The sequence below is a fragment of the Mus musculus genome, chromosome 11 (assembly GCF_000001635.26).
Source record: "Mus musculus strain C57BL/6J chromosome 11, GRCm38.p6 C57BL/6J".
Classification (NCBI taxonomy): Eukaryota; Metazoa; Chordata; class Mammalia; order Rodentia; family Muridae; genus Mus; species Mus musculus.
In genome coordinates this window covers 59,094,121-59,109,120 of record NC_000077.6, presented here as the reverse complement: position 1 = coordinate 59,109,120, position 15,000 = coordinate 59,094,121, and the positions used below count along the sequence as shown (strand labels likewise).

The 15,000-nt window shown below is 46.9% G+C and overlaps 1 protein-coding gene across 2 annotated transcripts in view; it reads left to right on the top strand.

Moving 5' to 3' along the window:
* Positions 1-15,000, top strand: part of Obscn (obscurin, cytoskeletal calmodulin and titin-interacting RhoGEF) — a 142,120-nt gene that overhangs the window by 27,255 nt on the left and 99,865 nt on the right. For both annotated transcript variants that reach the window (NM_001171512.2, NM_199152.3), the window contains exons 13-16: positions 1,104-1,379; positions 2,551-2,826; positions 5,571-5,846; positions 9,156-9,431. In NM_001171512.2, the coding sequence (NP_001164983.2) occupies positions 1,104-1,379; positions 2,551-2,826; positions 5,571-5,846; positions 9,156-9,431 (1,104 nt within the window). The remainder of the gene's footprint in view (positions 1-1,103; positions 1,380-2,550; positions 2,827-5,570; positions 5,847-9,155; positions 9,432-15,000) is intronic.

The window sequence follows — 15,000 nt, the reverse complement described above, 5'->3', positions numbered from 1 at the left end:
ACCGGAGCTGCAGAAGCACCTGTTTTCTAACCGGATGCCCCAGAAATGATAATAAAGTGATTTAAAGCCCAGTGAAGAAATGCTCAAGTGTTTTTGAAGGATTGTGACAAAGATCGGAAGAAACTACCAGCAACCACTGAAGACTTACCTGTATCCCTAGTCAGAACCCGAACGTATATTACTATATGTATACCTTTGAGTGTGATGCTGATAGAAGGGCTGATTGCAACGACCTTGTGTACTCTCAGATGAAAACTGAGAGCCTTTGCTCCACGAGATCAGCCCTCATCATAAACCAATGCTAATCAGACCATGAGCCCAAATGTGGTAATAGAGAAGAAAAGCGTGGTCCCTGACCCTGCTCTTGACTGACCACCATCACAGTTCCTGTCCCTCCTTTCCCGTGGCATGAGTCTGAGGCGTAGAGATGGGACCATCTTTCCCAAGTGATAGTAAGGGCATTTCACACTGGGAAAGTGCGTTAGCCTTGGAGGTCTCCCCCGAAGCATAGGCTGCAGTCAACAGTGTGTGGAGTGGCAACCTCAGAGGAAGATAGCATGATTCACAGCTGAGTGTGCCGGGACATTACCGTACGAATGACTTCATAGCTGGTACGTGCATACGCGGCCTATGAAGAACCAGTAGATGTGTTGCTCTGTGAAAATAATTGATTCAACCAGAACACACACACAAAACTAAGAAATATATTTACAATACACATTGCTGGTAGGACTCCAGTACTCAAATACATGCAGAGCTCCAAAAATCTGAAGACAGACAATGAAGGTATGAACCAGGTCAGCCTGTGACACCAATACCACTGAAGGACAAACGGAGGGGCTGAAAACCCCTCTGAGGTCTCCACCTCAGAGCCACTGAAAGTAGCTTTTGAAGAGATGCTCTCCAGAGCAGCCCCACAGCAGAGGCAGGATGTGTGGGTCTGGTTCTGTGCTGAGGGGCACTGGGCATCTGGGCACAGTGAGTGTGGAGCCTGGGTGATGCTCTGCTCATCAATGGTACCTGTATCATCAGGATTTCCCCCTGATTTGGTCTTCCTGGCCTAGACAGTGTCTCTGACTCTGTGTGTTCTTGTCTGTCTCCAGAGCCCAAGCTGGTGTTTGCCAAGGAGCAGCAGGCACGCAGCGAGGTGAAGGCAGAGGCTGGGGCCAGTGCCACACTGAGCTGTGAGGTGGCCCAGGCCCAGACTGAGGTGACATGGTTCAAGGACGGGAAGAAGCTGAGCTCCAGCTCGAAGGTGCGAGTGGAGGCCTCGGGCTGCTCCAGGAGGCTGGTGGTGCAGCAGGCGGGCAAGGCGGATGCTGGGGAGTACAGCTGCGAGGCCGGGGGCCAGAAGCTCTCCTTCCGCCTGGACGTCGCAGGTACCTATTTATCCTCGTGAGACAGTGGAGCAGGCCCGACTTATTCTTTTGACTTATATTAATCTTCATCTCTCACACGGTCATCCTTCCTCCTCGCCTTCAACTAGGCTGGGGTTGAATTCATAAGGTGGAGGAGGGCTCTAAGCCTTGAGTGGGGTTGCTATGGGGTAATCCTTAGTCACACATTCCCAGAACCATCTTGCGGTTGTGTGAGATCTGGGACTCTGGCTTGACCTTGTGCATGGTCTCAATCCTACCCCCAAGACCCCCTGCCACAACAGAGTATAGTTTACAGCAAATACCATGGCCCCTTTGCTTTCAGTTTGGGTAGGTGTGTCAGAGATCTCCATAGAGTTTCTGCTCTGAATTCAGGAACATCGAGGAGTGAGTGTCTCCTGTCTGCTGCCCAGTCAGCCCACATTCCTGTCAGTGTTAGGGCTGGGCTCCATGTCCTCAGAGGGAAAAGCCTGAGAGTGACAGCCATTGGCCTTGTGTGCAGGCAGAGCCCTGAGGATTTATAGGTGATCTGCAATCCTGACTGACCAGTAGCGCTCTCAGACAGCAGTGCTCCATTAGATGCGACCGCCCCCCACTCCCCCAACTTCCATTCATGTTTAGATATTGAGAAACAAGCTATCAGGTCTACATGGAAATGCTATTTTTAAAAGAATATGACAAGACATTTTATGGTGATAAACCAGGATGGTTACTAGTAAACTGTGTGAAAACAGTAATTCAGCAAGCCTTATGTATTTTGAATAAGTGGAATAGCAACCAAATCTTCAAATAATTTTGTGGAGAAAAACGTATCAAATGGTACTGAGAACAGTTTTTCCATGCTCACGGAGACCTTTGTCGACACTACACAAAGGGAAATGAGCCTGTAGGTCATTTCATGCAGTCGGCATAGCACTGACATGGAGATCTGACAGGAGCGTGGGATGAATGCAGGAACCAAAGAGCCAACTGCTGTGGGTGTCACAGGTAAAATCTACTGCACAGCATTGGCAGAGACAACTGAGCAGAGCCAGGAAGCCCTACAGTGTGATGAAGGCCATGGTCTTCCATCAAGGTTGAGAAAGTACTGTCCTCCATTGCCCGAGACAGCTCTTTTCCCTGTGGCCTCCCTGACCTAGACAGTGTCTCTAACCCTGCCTATCACTGTCCCCAGAGCCCAAGCTGGTGTTTGCCAAGGAACAGCAGGCAAACAGCGAGGTGAAGGCCGAGGCGGGGGCCAGCGCCACACTGAGCTGCGAGGTGGCCCAGGCCCAGACTGAGGTGACATGGTTCAAGGACGGGAAGAAGCTGAGCTCCAGCTCGAAGGTGCGCGTGGAGGCCTCGGGCTGCTCCAGGAGGCTGGTGGTGCAGCAGGCGGGCAAGGCGGATGCTGGGGAGTACAGCTGCGAGGCCGGGGGGCAGAAGCTTTCCTTCCGCCTGGACGTGGCAGGTGGGTGTCACACAACTAAGTTAGCTTGTGTGGAGGTGTTGGAGGCTGGCTATGGCTTAGACAGATCCTGGTCTCATTCCCTTTAGGGGTTGACTTTATTATTACCTTTCAGCCATGTGTATATGTGTGTGGGTGTGAGCACATGAGTGCAGGTACTCAATGAGTCCAGCAGAGGGCATCAGATCCCGTGGAGCTGGAGTTACAGGCAGCCAGGAGTAGTAGCCTAGTTTGGGTGCTGGGAACCAAACTTGGGCCCTCTGCAAGAGTATTATGTACTCTTTATTGGCAGGCATCCCTTGCTCTCCCCTCTTCCCACTTCACCCTTCAGCCCCTCTTGCTTCTCATTCTCCCACTTCTGGCTGAGTTCAGGGGATCTAGCAGGAGGGACAGCACCGTCTGCAGCTTAGTGCTGTTTCCATAACTGCATTAGGAAATGCACTTCTTGCTGTGGGCAGTGCAGCCTGAACAATCCTCCTTAGATCCCTGGGAGGGGGGCGCCTCTGCAGAGATGTGACAAGGCCCTTGACTGAGTTAGCCAGTTTACTGGTGAAGCAGAGAGACCCGTAAGCCAAGAGGCACTTGAGAGTCCTGCGCAGGCACCAGTGGAGGAACACGTTCCCTATTGCCGTGTCTGTGATTTGGGGCCCTTGGATTTACTTAATCTGCAACCGAGTTTAAATATTAGCTAAAGCATCTGCTAGCGTATCCCCTTCCTTTTAAACCCACAGAATTTTGTTCTTGACACAGGAGACTGTCCTAAGTGGGCTATGCAGGCTTGTACCTGGGAAGGCATGTTGGTCACATGGAGGTGGACTTGAGGCACAATTCATTGGCTGTTTTCAGGATATCTTGTTCACCATGTTTCTCATATATATATGCAAATGGACAGTTATGTCAGAATTCCTGGTTGTCAGCCAGCGAGGCATGTCTCTCAGAGCTAGCCAACCGAGGAGTCTTAACACTCTCTGTTTCTTCATTCCAAATAGCTGTGTTTAGCTATTCATTTCAGAGCACCTGTCCAGGGCTCCTGATGCTGTGTGGTGCTCAAGTCTCTGTGTGCATCGCATCCGACCTGTAGCCTGTGGTGGTCCAGATGTTTCTACAGGCTTAGCCAGATCATCTGCATTTTATGATCTAGTTGAGAGCTCTGTAGGGGAAAGTTACACATTAAAGTATTTTAATTACTGTTAGTACTATTGCCTGTATGGGCATATGTGCCATGCTGCGTATCAGAGTCAACTCCATGGTCATCTGTCCCCTTCTTCCAGCTTTCTGCAGGTTCTAGGGGTCAAATTCATTTATTTGTCTGGTTTGTAGAGCAAGGGCTTGACTTGCTGAGCCATCTTGCCAGCCTAGCATCTCAGATCCTTAAAGAAAGTGTGAGCATATTTCTCTAGTCTTGTGAGGCTTGGCTACACAACAGTGACCAGATCCTGGGTCCTCACTGTAGAGATAGAAATAGAAGAGAGCAGAGCATTGAGTTCTGAAACACACTCATGTGTAAACCCAGTCCTCCCTTTCCTCGGGAGAAAAGACTTCACGAGAACTTTTGGATGCTAGAACACATGGAAACAAAGTGTTGTCTGCTAGTTCACATCACACAGGGCAATTCCAGGCGAATCAGAGACACCAGGGTCCCAGCTAAACCATAGTCATGTGGTTTATGATGGGTGTGGCTTAAAGTCCTCAGGATAGGGAAAGAGTCTTCAGGAAACCAGAGCAGGAGCCACAGTGCGGGAGACTGATGCACTTGGCCACATTACACGGGACACCAGACCCATTAGAAGATGTAGCTGCTATGGTACTATTGCAAAATAACAGAGGCCGTGCAACTTATAACTCAGGGACTAATGATTCCACTGCCTGGAAGGTTCAGCTAGAAGATTCTGGGGTCCTGGTGAGGGAACCAGCTCCACAGGATGGCAGAGAAATAGAGGGGAAACCCTGTTAGGAACAGAAAGGGTCAAACACACAGGCATGGAGGACACTCAGCCCTTGTGAGTGGTACTCCGTTCCTGGAAGACTCATCCAGTTTCTCCAGATAAGAGAGTGGAGTCTTCATGGTCCAGAAGGTCCACTAATTTTCTGCCTTGTAAAAAGCTTTTCACCCTAACACCACCAAGTGAGGATCCAGCTTGTGACATGTAAACCTTTAGGGGTCCAAGTCACATCTAACCATCTGTAACTGGACTCAGACCCACAGGTCATACCTACAATGAGAGAGGTTAGGTGCTGTAATATATAAACAGATTCCTGAAATGAATATGAAGAAGAAACAGTACTACCGAGAGTAGGGTCTCCCTGCATACCGGCTATACAGAGGAACACAGGCACTGATGGCTGGAGACATCAGTGAGACAGACAGCAGGTGCCACGGCTGACAATGACTCAGAGTAGGAAAAGGTATGGAGAGTTAGGATTCTCAGCTCTGTGAGGCATGTCCTACCAAGTCCCGAGGAGACTCTCCATCGCCACCGTGGGGCTGGTACATGTGTCATGACCCGTTCCGTGGAGGACTGTAATAACCATGTGTCCCCTTGAGCAGTCCCAGCAGTGGTGACAGGCTATGTGGATAGACTGGGGTTGTGTGTTGAGGCTCCAGGGGCGTTTCCTGGACCCAGTGTATAGAGCCTGGGTGATGTTCTGCTTTTCAGATGCCCCACCCCATCCAATCTTTCCGAAGGTGGCCTTCCTGATCTAGACAGTGTCTCTGACCCTCTATGTGTGTCCTTCTCTGTCCCCAGAGCCCAAGCTGGCGTTTGCCAAGGAGCAGCAGGCACACAGCGAAGTGAAGGCAGAGGCGGGGGCCAGCGCCACACTGAGCTGCGAGGTGGCCCAGGCCCAGACTGAGGTGACATGGTTCAAGGATGGGAAGAAGCTGAGCTCCAGCTCGAAGGTGCGCGTGGAGGCCTCGGGCTGCTCCAGGAGGCTGGTGGTGCAGCAGGCGGGCAAGGCGGATGCTGGGGAGTACAGCTGCGAGGCCGGGGGACAGAAGCTCTCATTCCGCCTGGACGTGGCAGGTCAGTCCTTTGGGACTATCTACATAATATATTCATAATTATTCCATCTTTTTGATGTAATGAATTTCTTCCTTCATTAATACATAGTGAACTTTGCCTTTTCTAACTAATTTTGCCTTCAACTCTGTTCAATGAGATCTGAGTCTAGCTACCCTGCTTGTTTTTGGCTTCCATGTTTTTGATCCATCCCCTCTCAAGTCTGAATTTACTAGTAACGTGTGTTTGTGTGTGTGTGTTTTAAACTACAAAGAGTTCAGTATTAAAACAACTAGTGACATATTTAAAAATAGTTTTAGATTTATTTAATTTATTTCATGTGTATGAGCCTTTTGCTTGAGTGTTTGTCTGGGTACCATGTGTGTGCCATTGGAGGCAGGAAGACTTCCGATTCTTATTACTGGAGTTACTGGTGGTTGTGAGCCACCACGTATGTGCTGGGATCTGAACCTGGGTCCTCTGTGAGAGCATCAGGTGCTCTTAACCACTGAGCCATCTTTCTAGTCCCTGGATCTTATTTTTTTAATACAATAGGCTACTCTGTCAGAGAGTGAAGATCATTTCCACTTAGAATTATTATAGAGAGGTGTTTTCTGATTCTTTCAATTTTATTGATTGTTTTCCTGTTTGGTTGTTTTAGTTGGATTACTATTCATTCATTTTTTTTAAAGATTGATTTTGATTTTATGTGTATGAGTGTTTGCATGCATGTATGTACATTGCATGTATGCAGTGCCCACAGAGGCCATAAGAGGGCGCCAGCTCCCCTGGAACTGGAGTGACAGATAATTGTGAGCTGCCACATGGGTGCTGGAAATTGAACCCCGGTCTTCTGCAAGAGCAGCCATTACTCTTAACCTCTGAGTCATCTGGCCAGACTCTTTTTTCTTTCCCCCTTCCCTGTTTTTGTTAACGAGGTTTACTCATATACAGGATTGGTCACAACTGAATCTTTTCCATGTCTCCCCTGTTCATCTACTCTTCTCGTGAAATGTATTAATCCACTTGCTACTGTCATTAAGACTTTTTTCCTCCTCAGAGTTTAGGATTCCAATTAGAGCCTTAAGTAAGTGTTGTCTTGGATGTCACGAGTTACTTTAGTTTGTTTCTCTTGAACTGTCTTTATTTCTGTTGGTTTTAAGAGATAACTTTGTTGGAATAGTCCTTTCCACCAGGAATTCCATTCCACCAGGGCATGGAATAGGCCATCCCTTGTTTTCCTAGGGTTGGGGGCTTCTACTGAGATGTCTGAGGTTAGTGTAATGGGTTTGCCTTTTCAAAAGTTATTACATCTTTAAGTTGTGTGTGTGAGCACATGGTGCATTCGTGTCGAGGTCAGAGTCAATTTTCTCTTCCAAGCGAGTTCTGGGGCTTGAACTCAGGCTGCCAGGCTTGGCAGCAAGTGCTTTATTTGCTGCCCCATCTCACTGCTCTCTTACAGCCCTTTAACATTGCTTCTTTGTTTTGTTTTAGCAGGCTCCTTATTATACATCTCAGGGAAGACTCTCTGGCCATGATTATTTGGGGACTGTAAATACACCATGTGTTCTGATACCTATGTCTCTGTAGTTGGGGATTTTTTTTAAACTATAATTTCATTGAATTCATTTTCCACACCTTTCATTTGTATCTCATCTTTTTCTACCCCATAGATTCATAGGCTTGATCTCTTGATCATATCCCAGAGTTCCTGAATATTGTGGGCATGCTCTTTCTTTCTTTTCTTTTACTTTTTCTTTTTTAAAGATTTATTTTATTTCTATGAGTACACTGTAGCTGTCTTCAGACACACCAGAAGAGGGCAAAGGATCCCATTACAGATGGTTGTGAGCCACCATGTGGTTGCTGGGAATTGAACTCAGGACCTCTGGAAGAGCAGTCAGTGCTCTTAACCACTGAGCCATCTCTCCAGCCCCTCTTTCTTTCCTTTACTGCTGTCTGGCTGTAGCTTTTCCTGGTGTCCTCCACCCATGATAGACTTTCGTATGCTTGATTAGCATGTTCATGGTACTTCCCAGGGCATTATAGATTTTTATCATTGAATTTTCATCTCTCTCTCTCTCTCTCTCTCTCTCTCTCTCTCTCTCTCTCTCATGAACACACACACACACACACACATGAACACACACATACACACACACACACACACACACACACACACACACACACACGCACGCACGCACACACACTGTTTCAAGATCTCGCTGCCCTTGCTCAGTTTCTCATGCATGCTTGTTGCTGGCTATCTCTTCTGCATCACAGACTTATTTACGTCCTGAGCTGACTCCCTTGCCTCGTCCGTATGCTTGTGTGTCTCGTCCTTGGGCTCACTGGCCAGCTTCACGGGGAGATTAAATCACTTATCTAGCATGTCAGCCATTTTTGTGTCTTTGACCTCAGTCATTGAGGACTCATGGCCTTTTGGAGGTGCTGTTTTCTGTTGCCCTCTTATGCCAAAAAACATCACTTAGTAGGAGACTTGAGAATAATTTCTAGACCTCAAGCGATTCAGAGGAAGCGTTTCCATGTCTGCCCGGGAGGTGACAACTTTAGATTCACACCCATGTCAAAAGCATCACCTTAGCAGTCCCGAGTCCCACAAGGTTTGCCAACGTGCTTTGTGACGCATTCTGAAGGGACAGTGAAGAAGATTAACTAAGTGCCACACAGTCAGGAAGACCTCAGGTGATCACTCTTGGTTCAAATGTAGCAAGGGACGCTTCTGTCCTAGTGTGAAAATACTGAGCCAAACCACGGGCAAAGATCCACGTGGGGGCACTTGCTATACCAGATGCCGAGATGCTTCGAAATCTAAAGTGAGACCCAAAGCAATAATGAGGTCTAAATAATGAGTGGGTGAGCTCAGAACAGAGAGTGTATACCTCTCCCCCAACCCCGGTGACTTGTGAGGCACATGGAACACAGGGTAACAAGATCATATTGGATGTCCTCTTTGCCACTGAAGAGCCAAGTGCAGGTGGTTACAGGTGTCAAAGTGAAAGTAAAACAGGACTGTAGCAAGTGTTACAGATTTTCTCATGGTTTCAGGGTCAGGCAGGTTCCCCAACAGATCCTAAATGCATCAACTGTAATGGGGACCATTGCCTGCAGCGCAGCTAACATGCTGGAGCTGCCCCTGAATTTGTGGCAGGATATGTGGATGAACTGGCTTTTGTCCCAAGAGATGCTGAAGCTTCTCGTGGGCACAGCCAGTGCCCACCATGGGAGATATTTTCCGATCCAGCCACCCATCTAGACCCCTTCTCTGTGTGGCCTTCCTGACCCTGTGTGTCCTTGTCTAACTGTCCCCAGAGCCCAAGCTGGCGTTTGCCAAGGAGCAGCAGGCACACAGCGAGGTGAAGGCAGAGGCGGGGGCCAGCGCCACACTGAGCTGTGAGGTGGCCCAGGCCCAGACTGAGGTGACATGGTTCAAGGACGGGAAGAAGCTGAGCTCCAGCTCGAAGGTGCGCGTGGAGGCCTCGGGCTGCTCCAGGAGGCTGGTGGTGCAGCAGGCGGGCAAGGCGGATGCTGGGGAGTACAGCTGCGAGGCCGGGGGTCAGAAGCTCTCCTTCCGCCTGGACGTGGCAGGTCAGTTGTTTGAGGGCACTCTTGTTGCTCATTTGGATGAGATGATGAATAATCTGAGGACCCTGGTACTGCTGCAGGGGACTTACCCTCTGAGAGCCTTAAATCTTTTACATTCTGTTTTCAAATCCATGGCTTGGCTGTGTGAGCAGAAGCTGATGCAACTAAGTCAGGAGAGCTGAGTCCTGGTTGTTACGGGGTAGCATTTATCATCCCAAAACATCCCAGGCGTGCGTTCTCTGCATTGCTGTCTGGTGCCCAGGGACATCCCTGGCTCCTCTTGGTGTTTAGGATTCGAGTAAGTGAGATCTGTCTCTCTGGGACTCTGTGAGTGTCCAAGTGTCTGCAGGTCCTGCATGCCCTAATCCAGCAAGAACATTCTTGTTCGCAAGAAGCATTTCCATTCAATTTAAATACAAGTAGGGACATTTTGACCCCCTAATCATAATTGGATTTTCTTGCAACAAAAGTTGACTTATGTAGTTTCGGGTACCGGTACCTGACTGCTCTTTCCTGAATTCTGATATGTAAAGGTCTCTGTGTGTCCGGAAGTGTACGCACATCATATTGTGGTGTCTGTGTGTGGCAAGGGAAGGGCAGAGGGCTTTGTGGGTGTGCTGCTGTGACAGCAGAGAGCTCTCTGTAGGCAGAGTCTTATTTTCTAAAGGCCGGCTAGCAAACAGGTCAGTCTCCCCCACTCATTAGAAATCTTAGATGTGTATTTGTCTTTCCTCACTAAGGAGTTTTCTCTTACTGTGAGCTCCGGGTGTTACTAGACAACATTTCAAGTATTCCATCAATAGGAAATGGTTTCTGAATAAACATACAGACAAAACAAAATAAAAAAAAGACAAAAAAAAGAAAAAAACGCTTTGTATCTTTACTAAGTTTTATTTTTAAAGAATATGAAAAATTAAAAAAATAAAAACTATTCAGCTATTTTCTTGAAGCTGTATAAAAGTGACATAAAAGGAAGTAGAAAATTTGAAAGGTCATAGTGTCTTTTTGAAACATAATTATAAAGATGAGTTTTTTCAGGGCTGGAGAGCCGTCCCAGAGATTAAGAGCACTGACTGCTTATCCAGAGGTTCTGAGTTCAATTCCCAGCTACCACATAGTGGCTCACAACCATTTGTAAGGGGTCTGGCGCCCTCTTCTGGCATGTGGGCATATATGTACATAATAAATCTAAAGACAAGACAAAACAAAACAAAACACACAAAAAACCAACCAAACAAACAAAAACCAAATGTAATTTACCATAGAAAAGGGCCTTAGTACAAGGGCTGTGGGTAAATCTTGTCAAACACTCTAGAAGGTAATTATTAGTTCTGGTGCTTTCTTGCACACTAAAATGATTCTGCTTGACAATAGTGTGCAATGCATTTTCAAACAGCTAAGAAGATTTAAAATGTTCTCACCACCAGACATAGTAAATAGTTGGGGTAGTAGATATACTAATTACCATGTTTTGATTACAATGCAGACAGGTTATTGAAACATTATTTTGTGCCCTATAATTTATTATTGGTTGATTAAAAATGAAAAAAAAAAAAAGGAACCAGCGAGATGAACTAGAGGGCAAAGGTTCTCACCACCAAGACTGACGGTGTGAATTTGATCCCCAGGACCCCGTGAGCCAGTCTTACCTTTTTGAGGCCCTTGGACCTCAGTATCTGCACACCAAGGATCAAACTTCTATCACATGGGCCTTGGGAAACACACCCCACCCCAACGCAGCACAAGAGAAATGAGTCATGTACTGTGGTAGTAACAATGTACCATGTGCTTGGAAATAGCTGAGAGAGTACATTTCAAATGTTTACACAGAAAAAGTGCACCTGGAAATATATGTTGGTTACTTTTTATTGTCAATTTGATATAACCAAGAGTCTCTTGGGAAGAGGGACGACCCAGAACAGACTGGCCTGTGGCCGTGTCTGAGGAATTGTTTTGGTTGGTGATTAAGGTGGGAGGACCCAGTCCACTGTGGGTAGCTGACCTAGGCAAGTGGCCTGGGCTATGTAAACCAGGGAGAGAATGAGCCTGTACACAGCGCTCCTCCATGGTGTACGCAGTGCTCCCCCATGGTTTCTGCTCCACCTCCTGTTTGAGCTCCTGTCCTGACTCTCTCCAGTGGCGTGTCATGACCTATCAGTATGAGCTGAATAACCCGTTTTCTCTCACGCTGCTTTTGGTCATGGTGCTTATCACAGCAGTAGAAAGCAAACCAGAATGTGATGGACATTTTTTCTAGCTTGACTTAACTGTTCCTTGCTGCAACATAGATCAAGATGGCACATCGTGCTCCGTAAATGTGTATGGAAGGTGTCAGACTCAATAGAGGACACCAAGACAGAAGTTGTTCTTTGATGCATCAGGATTTATTTAACACTATGGACAGACAAACAGAAAACAGCGTGGTGGGTGCTCTGAGGACAGTTCAGGCTGTACCACCAGAGAGAGCATGGCGGGTGCTCTGAGGAGGAATCGGGGTCCACGTGGCAGAGGGGGAGCCTCTCCTGCCAGTTCTTTGAGGGGTTTTAGAGCAGGAGGCTGCAGTCAGAGACAGGAGAGGGCCTGGGGGCAGAGGGCATGGCCACCAATGGCCTCTGATGCAAACTCTCTTCCCCGGGCAGGAAAAGTCTGTGTGTGGAGTCTCTTAGCTAGAGGCTCTGCACAGTGTCTCAGCGGGAGTCTGCCAGTGTCTCTGAGAGGGGAAGGGCTGCTCTGGGTACGACGGACGGCCAAAGCAGCAGCTGAATTCTAACAGTGCATTAATGTAATACACAGCTCTGATTCTCAGATAAAGTATTAATAAAAAACCCCAAATCAACATGTAGAAAACATTTTTTAACTGCCTGATGTCTACTGACAACACTGGTGGAAAGTGAAATTCTAAAAGACTTATAACAGCACAAAGAGTCTATTTCCAATTCCAAATCTAAAAAGGATGTTGAAGGCTCCCACGAGGAAGAATTGTCACATATTTTCAGAAGGTAGTAAGAGTATCAAAGAGATAGAAATCCACAGAAGACCCAAAACCATTCATATCTGATAAAAATTCAAGGGGATGTCTTATTTTGGGGAGTTGAAAGTTAAGATTTGAAAGGCCACTGACAGCCACTGGGGAGGAATCAAGAGTGAACCCACAAGGTGGGTGGCCACAGAGGTAGCCACCACAATTTGAGGACAACTGTCTCACCCAAGGGACAGAGCAGGAGATGTGACCAGTCTTGTGAACAAAATAATTGCCTTTTCTCTAATGGGCAGAGGAGATGGCTCACTAGGTAAAGCCACTTGCTGCCAAACCTGACATACTAAGTTCCATCTATAGAAGCCAATGGGTAGAGAGGAATGTACGTGTTCTCTGACCTTCACACACACACACACACACACACACGCACGCACGCACACACGCACACACACGCGCACGCATCTCTCTCTCTCACACACACACACACGCACACGCACACACGCACACGCACACGCACACACACACACACACACACACACACACACACACACGCACACGCACATACTGTGGAGTGTGCATGCACACATACAGACATATACAATAAGGGAAATGTTAAAAGTTATGTTTGGCTTAGAGAGATGGCTCAGAGGTTAAGGGTACTGACTGCTCTTCTAGAAGTATTGAGTTCATTACCCAGCAGCCACATGGTGGCTGTAATGGGATCTGATGTCCTCTTCTGGTGTGTCTGAAGACAGCTACAGTGTCCTCATATAAATAAAATAAATAAATCTGTTTTTTTCAAGACCTATAAAAACAATCACTTAAGAATTTAAGAATTTAAATGACAGTTTAATCATTTCTGTATTTTAAAATTGGGCCAAGTACTCACAAATCACTCAAAGTGTCAGGTAGGTAAGTCATAGCCTAGGAGCCCAGGTCACAGGGCTCTTAGGTGATGGCTGCAGTGGCCTTCAAGCATTCTGAGGACTACTTATTCTGTGTTCACAGATATCCCCCAGAGACAGAAAAGGAGGCAGAGCTCCAGGCTGTGGATGTAGGTAGCATAGCACATTAAAATCTAGCCACCATGTCAGGTCAACCTATTATGGGTATCAAGGACAGTTTGTGAAACACAATACTGACAAGCTGACCTTAGGGTCATACCCACAAGATCATTCCCTGTAAGGGAACTCCCAGCCCAGGACCCGCAGTCCTGAATACTAGCAAGTGAGCTTCAGCCTGACCTCATCCGACTGACCGAAAATGGAAATTATCTCAAAAAAGGGATAAAACGTAGCAATGTGAATTAAAAAAAAAAGTATTCGACAAAATTTATTACCAGTCATGTCATAAAATTTGTAACAAATGTCATTAAATAAGATCTTTCTTGGCTTGGCAAGCAGCCCTGTATGCAAATTGAGGACGGAATTACTTCCCTCCAAGATCAGGAACAGCTCAAAGAGGCCAGCTGTCACCGCATCCTATAGCATAACTAGGAAAGACACCCAACAAAAGGCACAAAGGTCAGGGAAAAAACACCCCAACAGATTCATGAATGATAAGATTTCTTCAAAAGATACATGAGTGGAGAAAGAATCCTGCATACAAAGACCATTCTTCACTATATACTAGCAGTGAGTATCTTGAAAAGTGAGTTTAAAAGCTGTAAAGTGCTGGGCAGTGGTGGTGCACGCTTTTAATCCCAGCACTTGGGAGGCAGAGGCAGGCAGATTTCTGAGTTTGAGGCCAGCCTGGTCTACAGAGTGAGTTCCAGGACAGCCAGGGCTACACAGAGAAACCCTGTCTTGAAGAAAAACAAACAAAAACAAAAACAAAAAACCAAACCAAAACAAAAAGCTTTAACGTGTCTTCAAAGGTGCAATATTTATAATGCCAAGTCTGGCACCAAGCGTGGAGAGACTCAGTGTGGTAGATCACTAAATATTCTTGAGAGACGTCAGACTCTAGAGTTAGAAATGAAATGAGTCTTGCAGGTGTCCAGTTGCCATCACCACGGGATCATTGCTGTGGAGTGGGTTGAAAATGACACTTCTCAGGCCAGCTACAGCCAGCACAGCTGGGAGGAAACCTGGTGGTAGACACTTGTTGTTAGGTACAAGACCGCCACAGAGGTATTGTGTGTCTTTAGTAAGACAGAATAGCAAGGCTGGAGAGATGGTTGGGAGACTGGCTGCTCTTCCAAGGACCCACGTTCAGTTCCTAGCACCCATATGGCAGCTCACAATTATCTGGAACGCCAGTCTGGAAGTGGTATATGGTGCCCTCTTCTGGCCTCTGTGTGTACTGCAAGCATGTGGTGCCCAGACATTCATGCAAGCAAAATTAAAAAAAAAAAAAAAAAAAAAAAAGACAGGATCACAGCCCATCTAGTTATGCAATTTATTTGTGAGTCTAGAATTTAGTCCAGGGATGTCTCTGTCCCAGAACATGGGCAGTTACGTTTACAGCCAGAGAAGAGGCAGTGGTCTATAGAAAAGGGAAACAAGGTAGAGACAGTCTGCTTGTTTTCAGCTGGTATCTCTCTTGCCTGAGCATATTTAGGGACTTGGGAACTTGTCACGAGAGTAACTTATA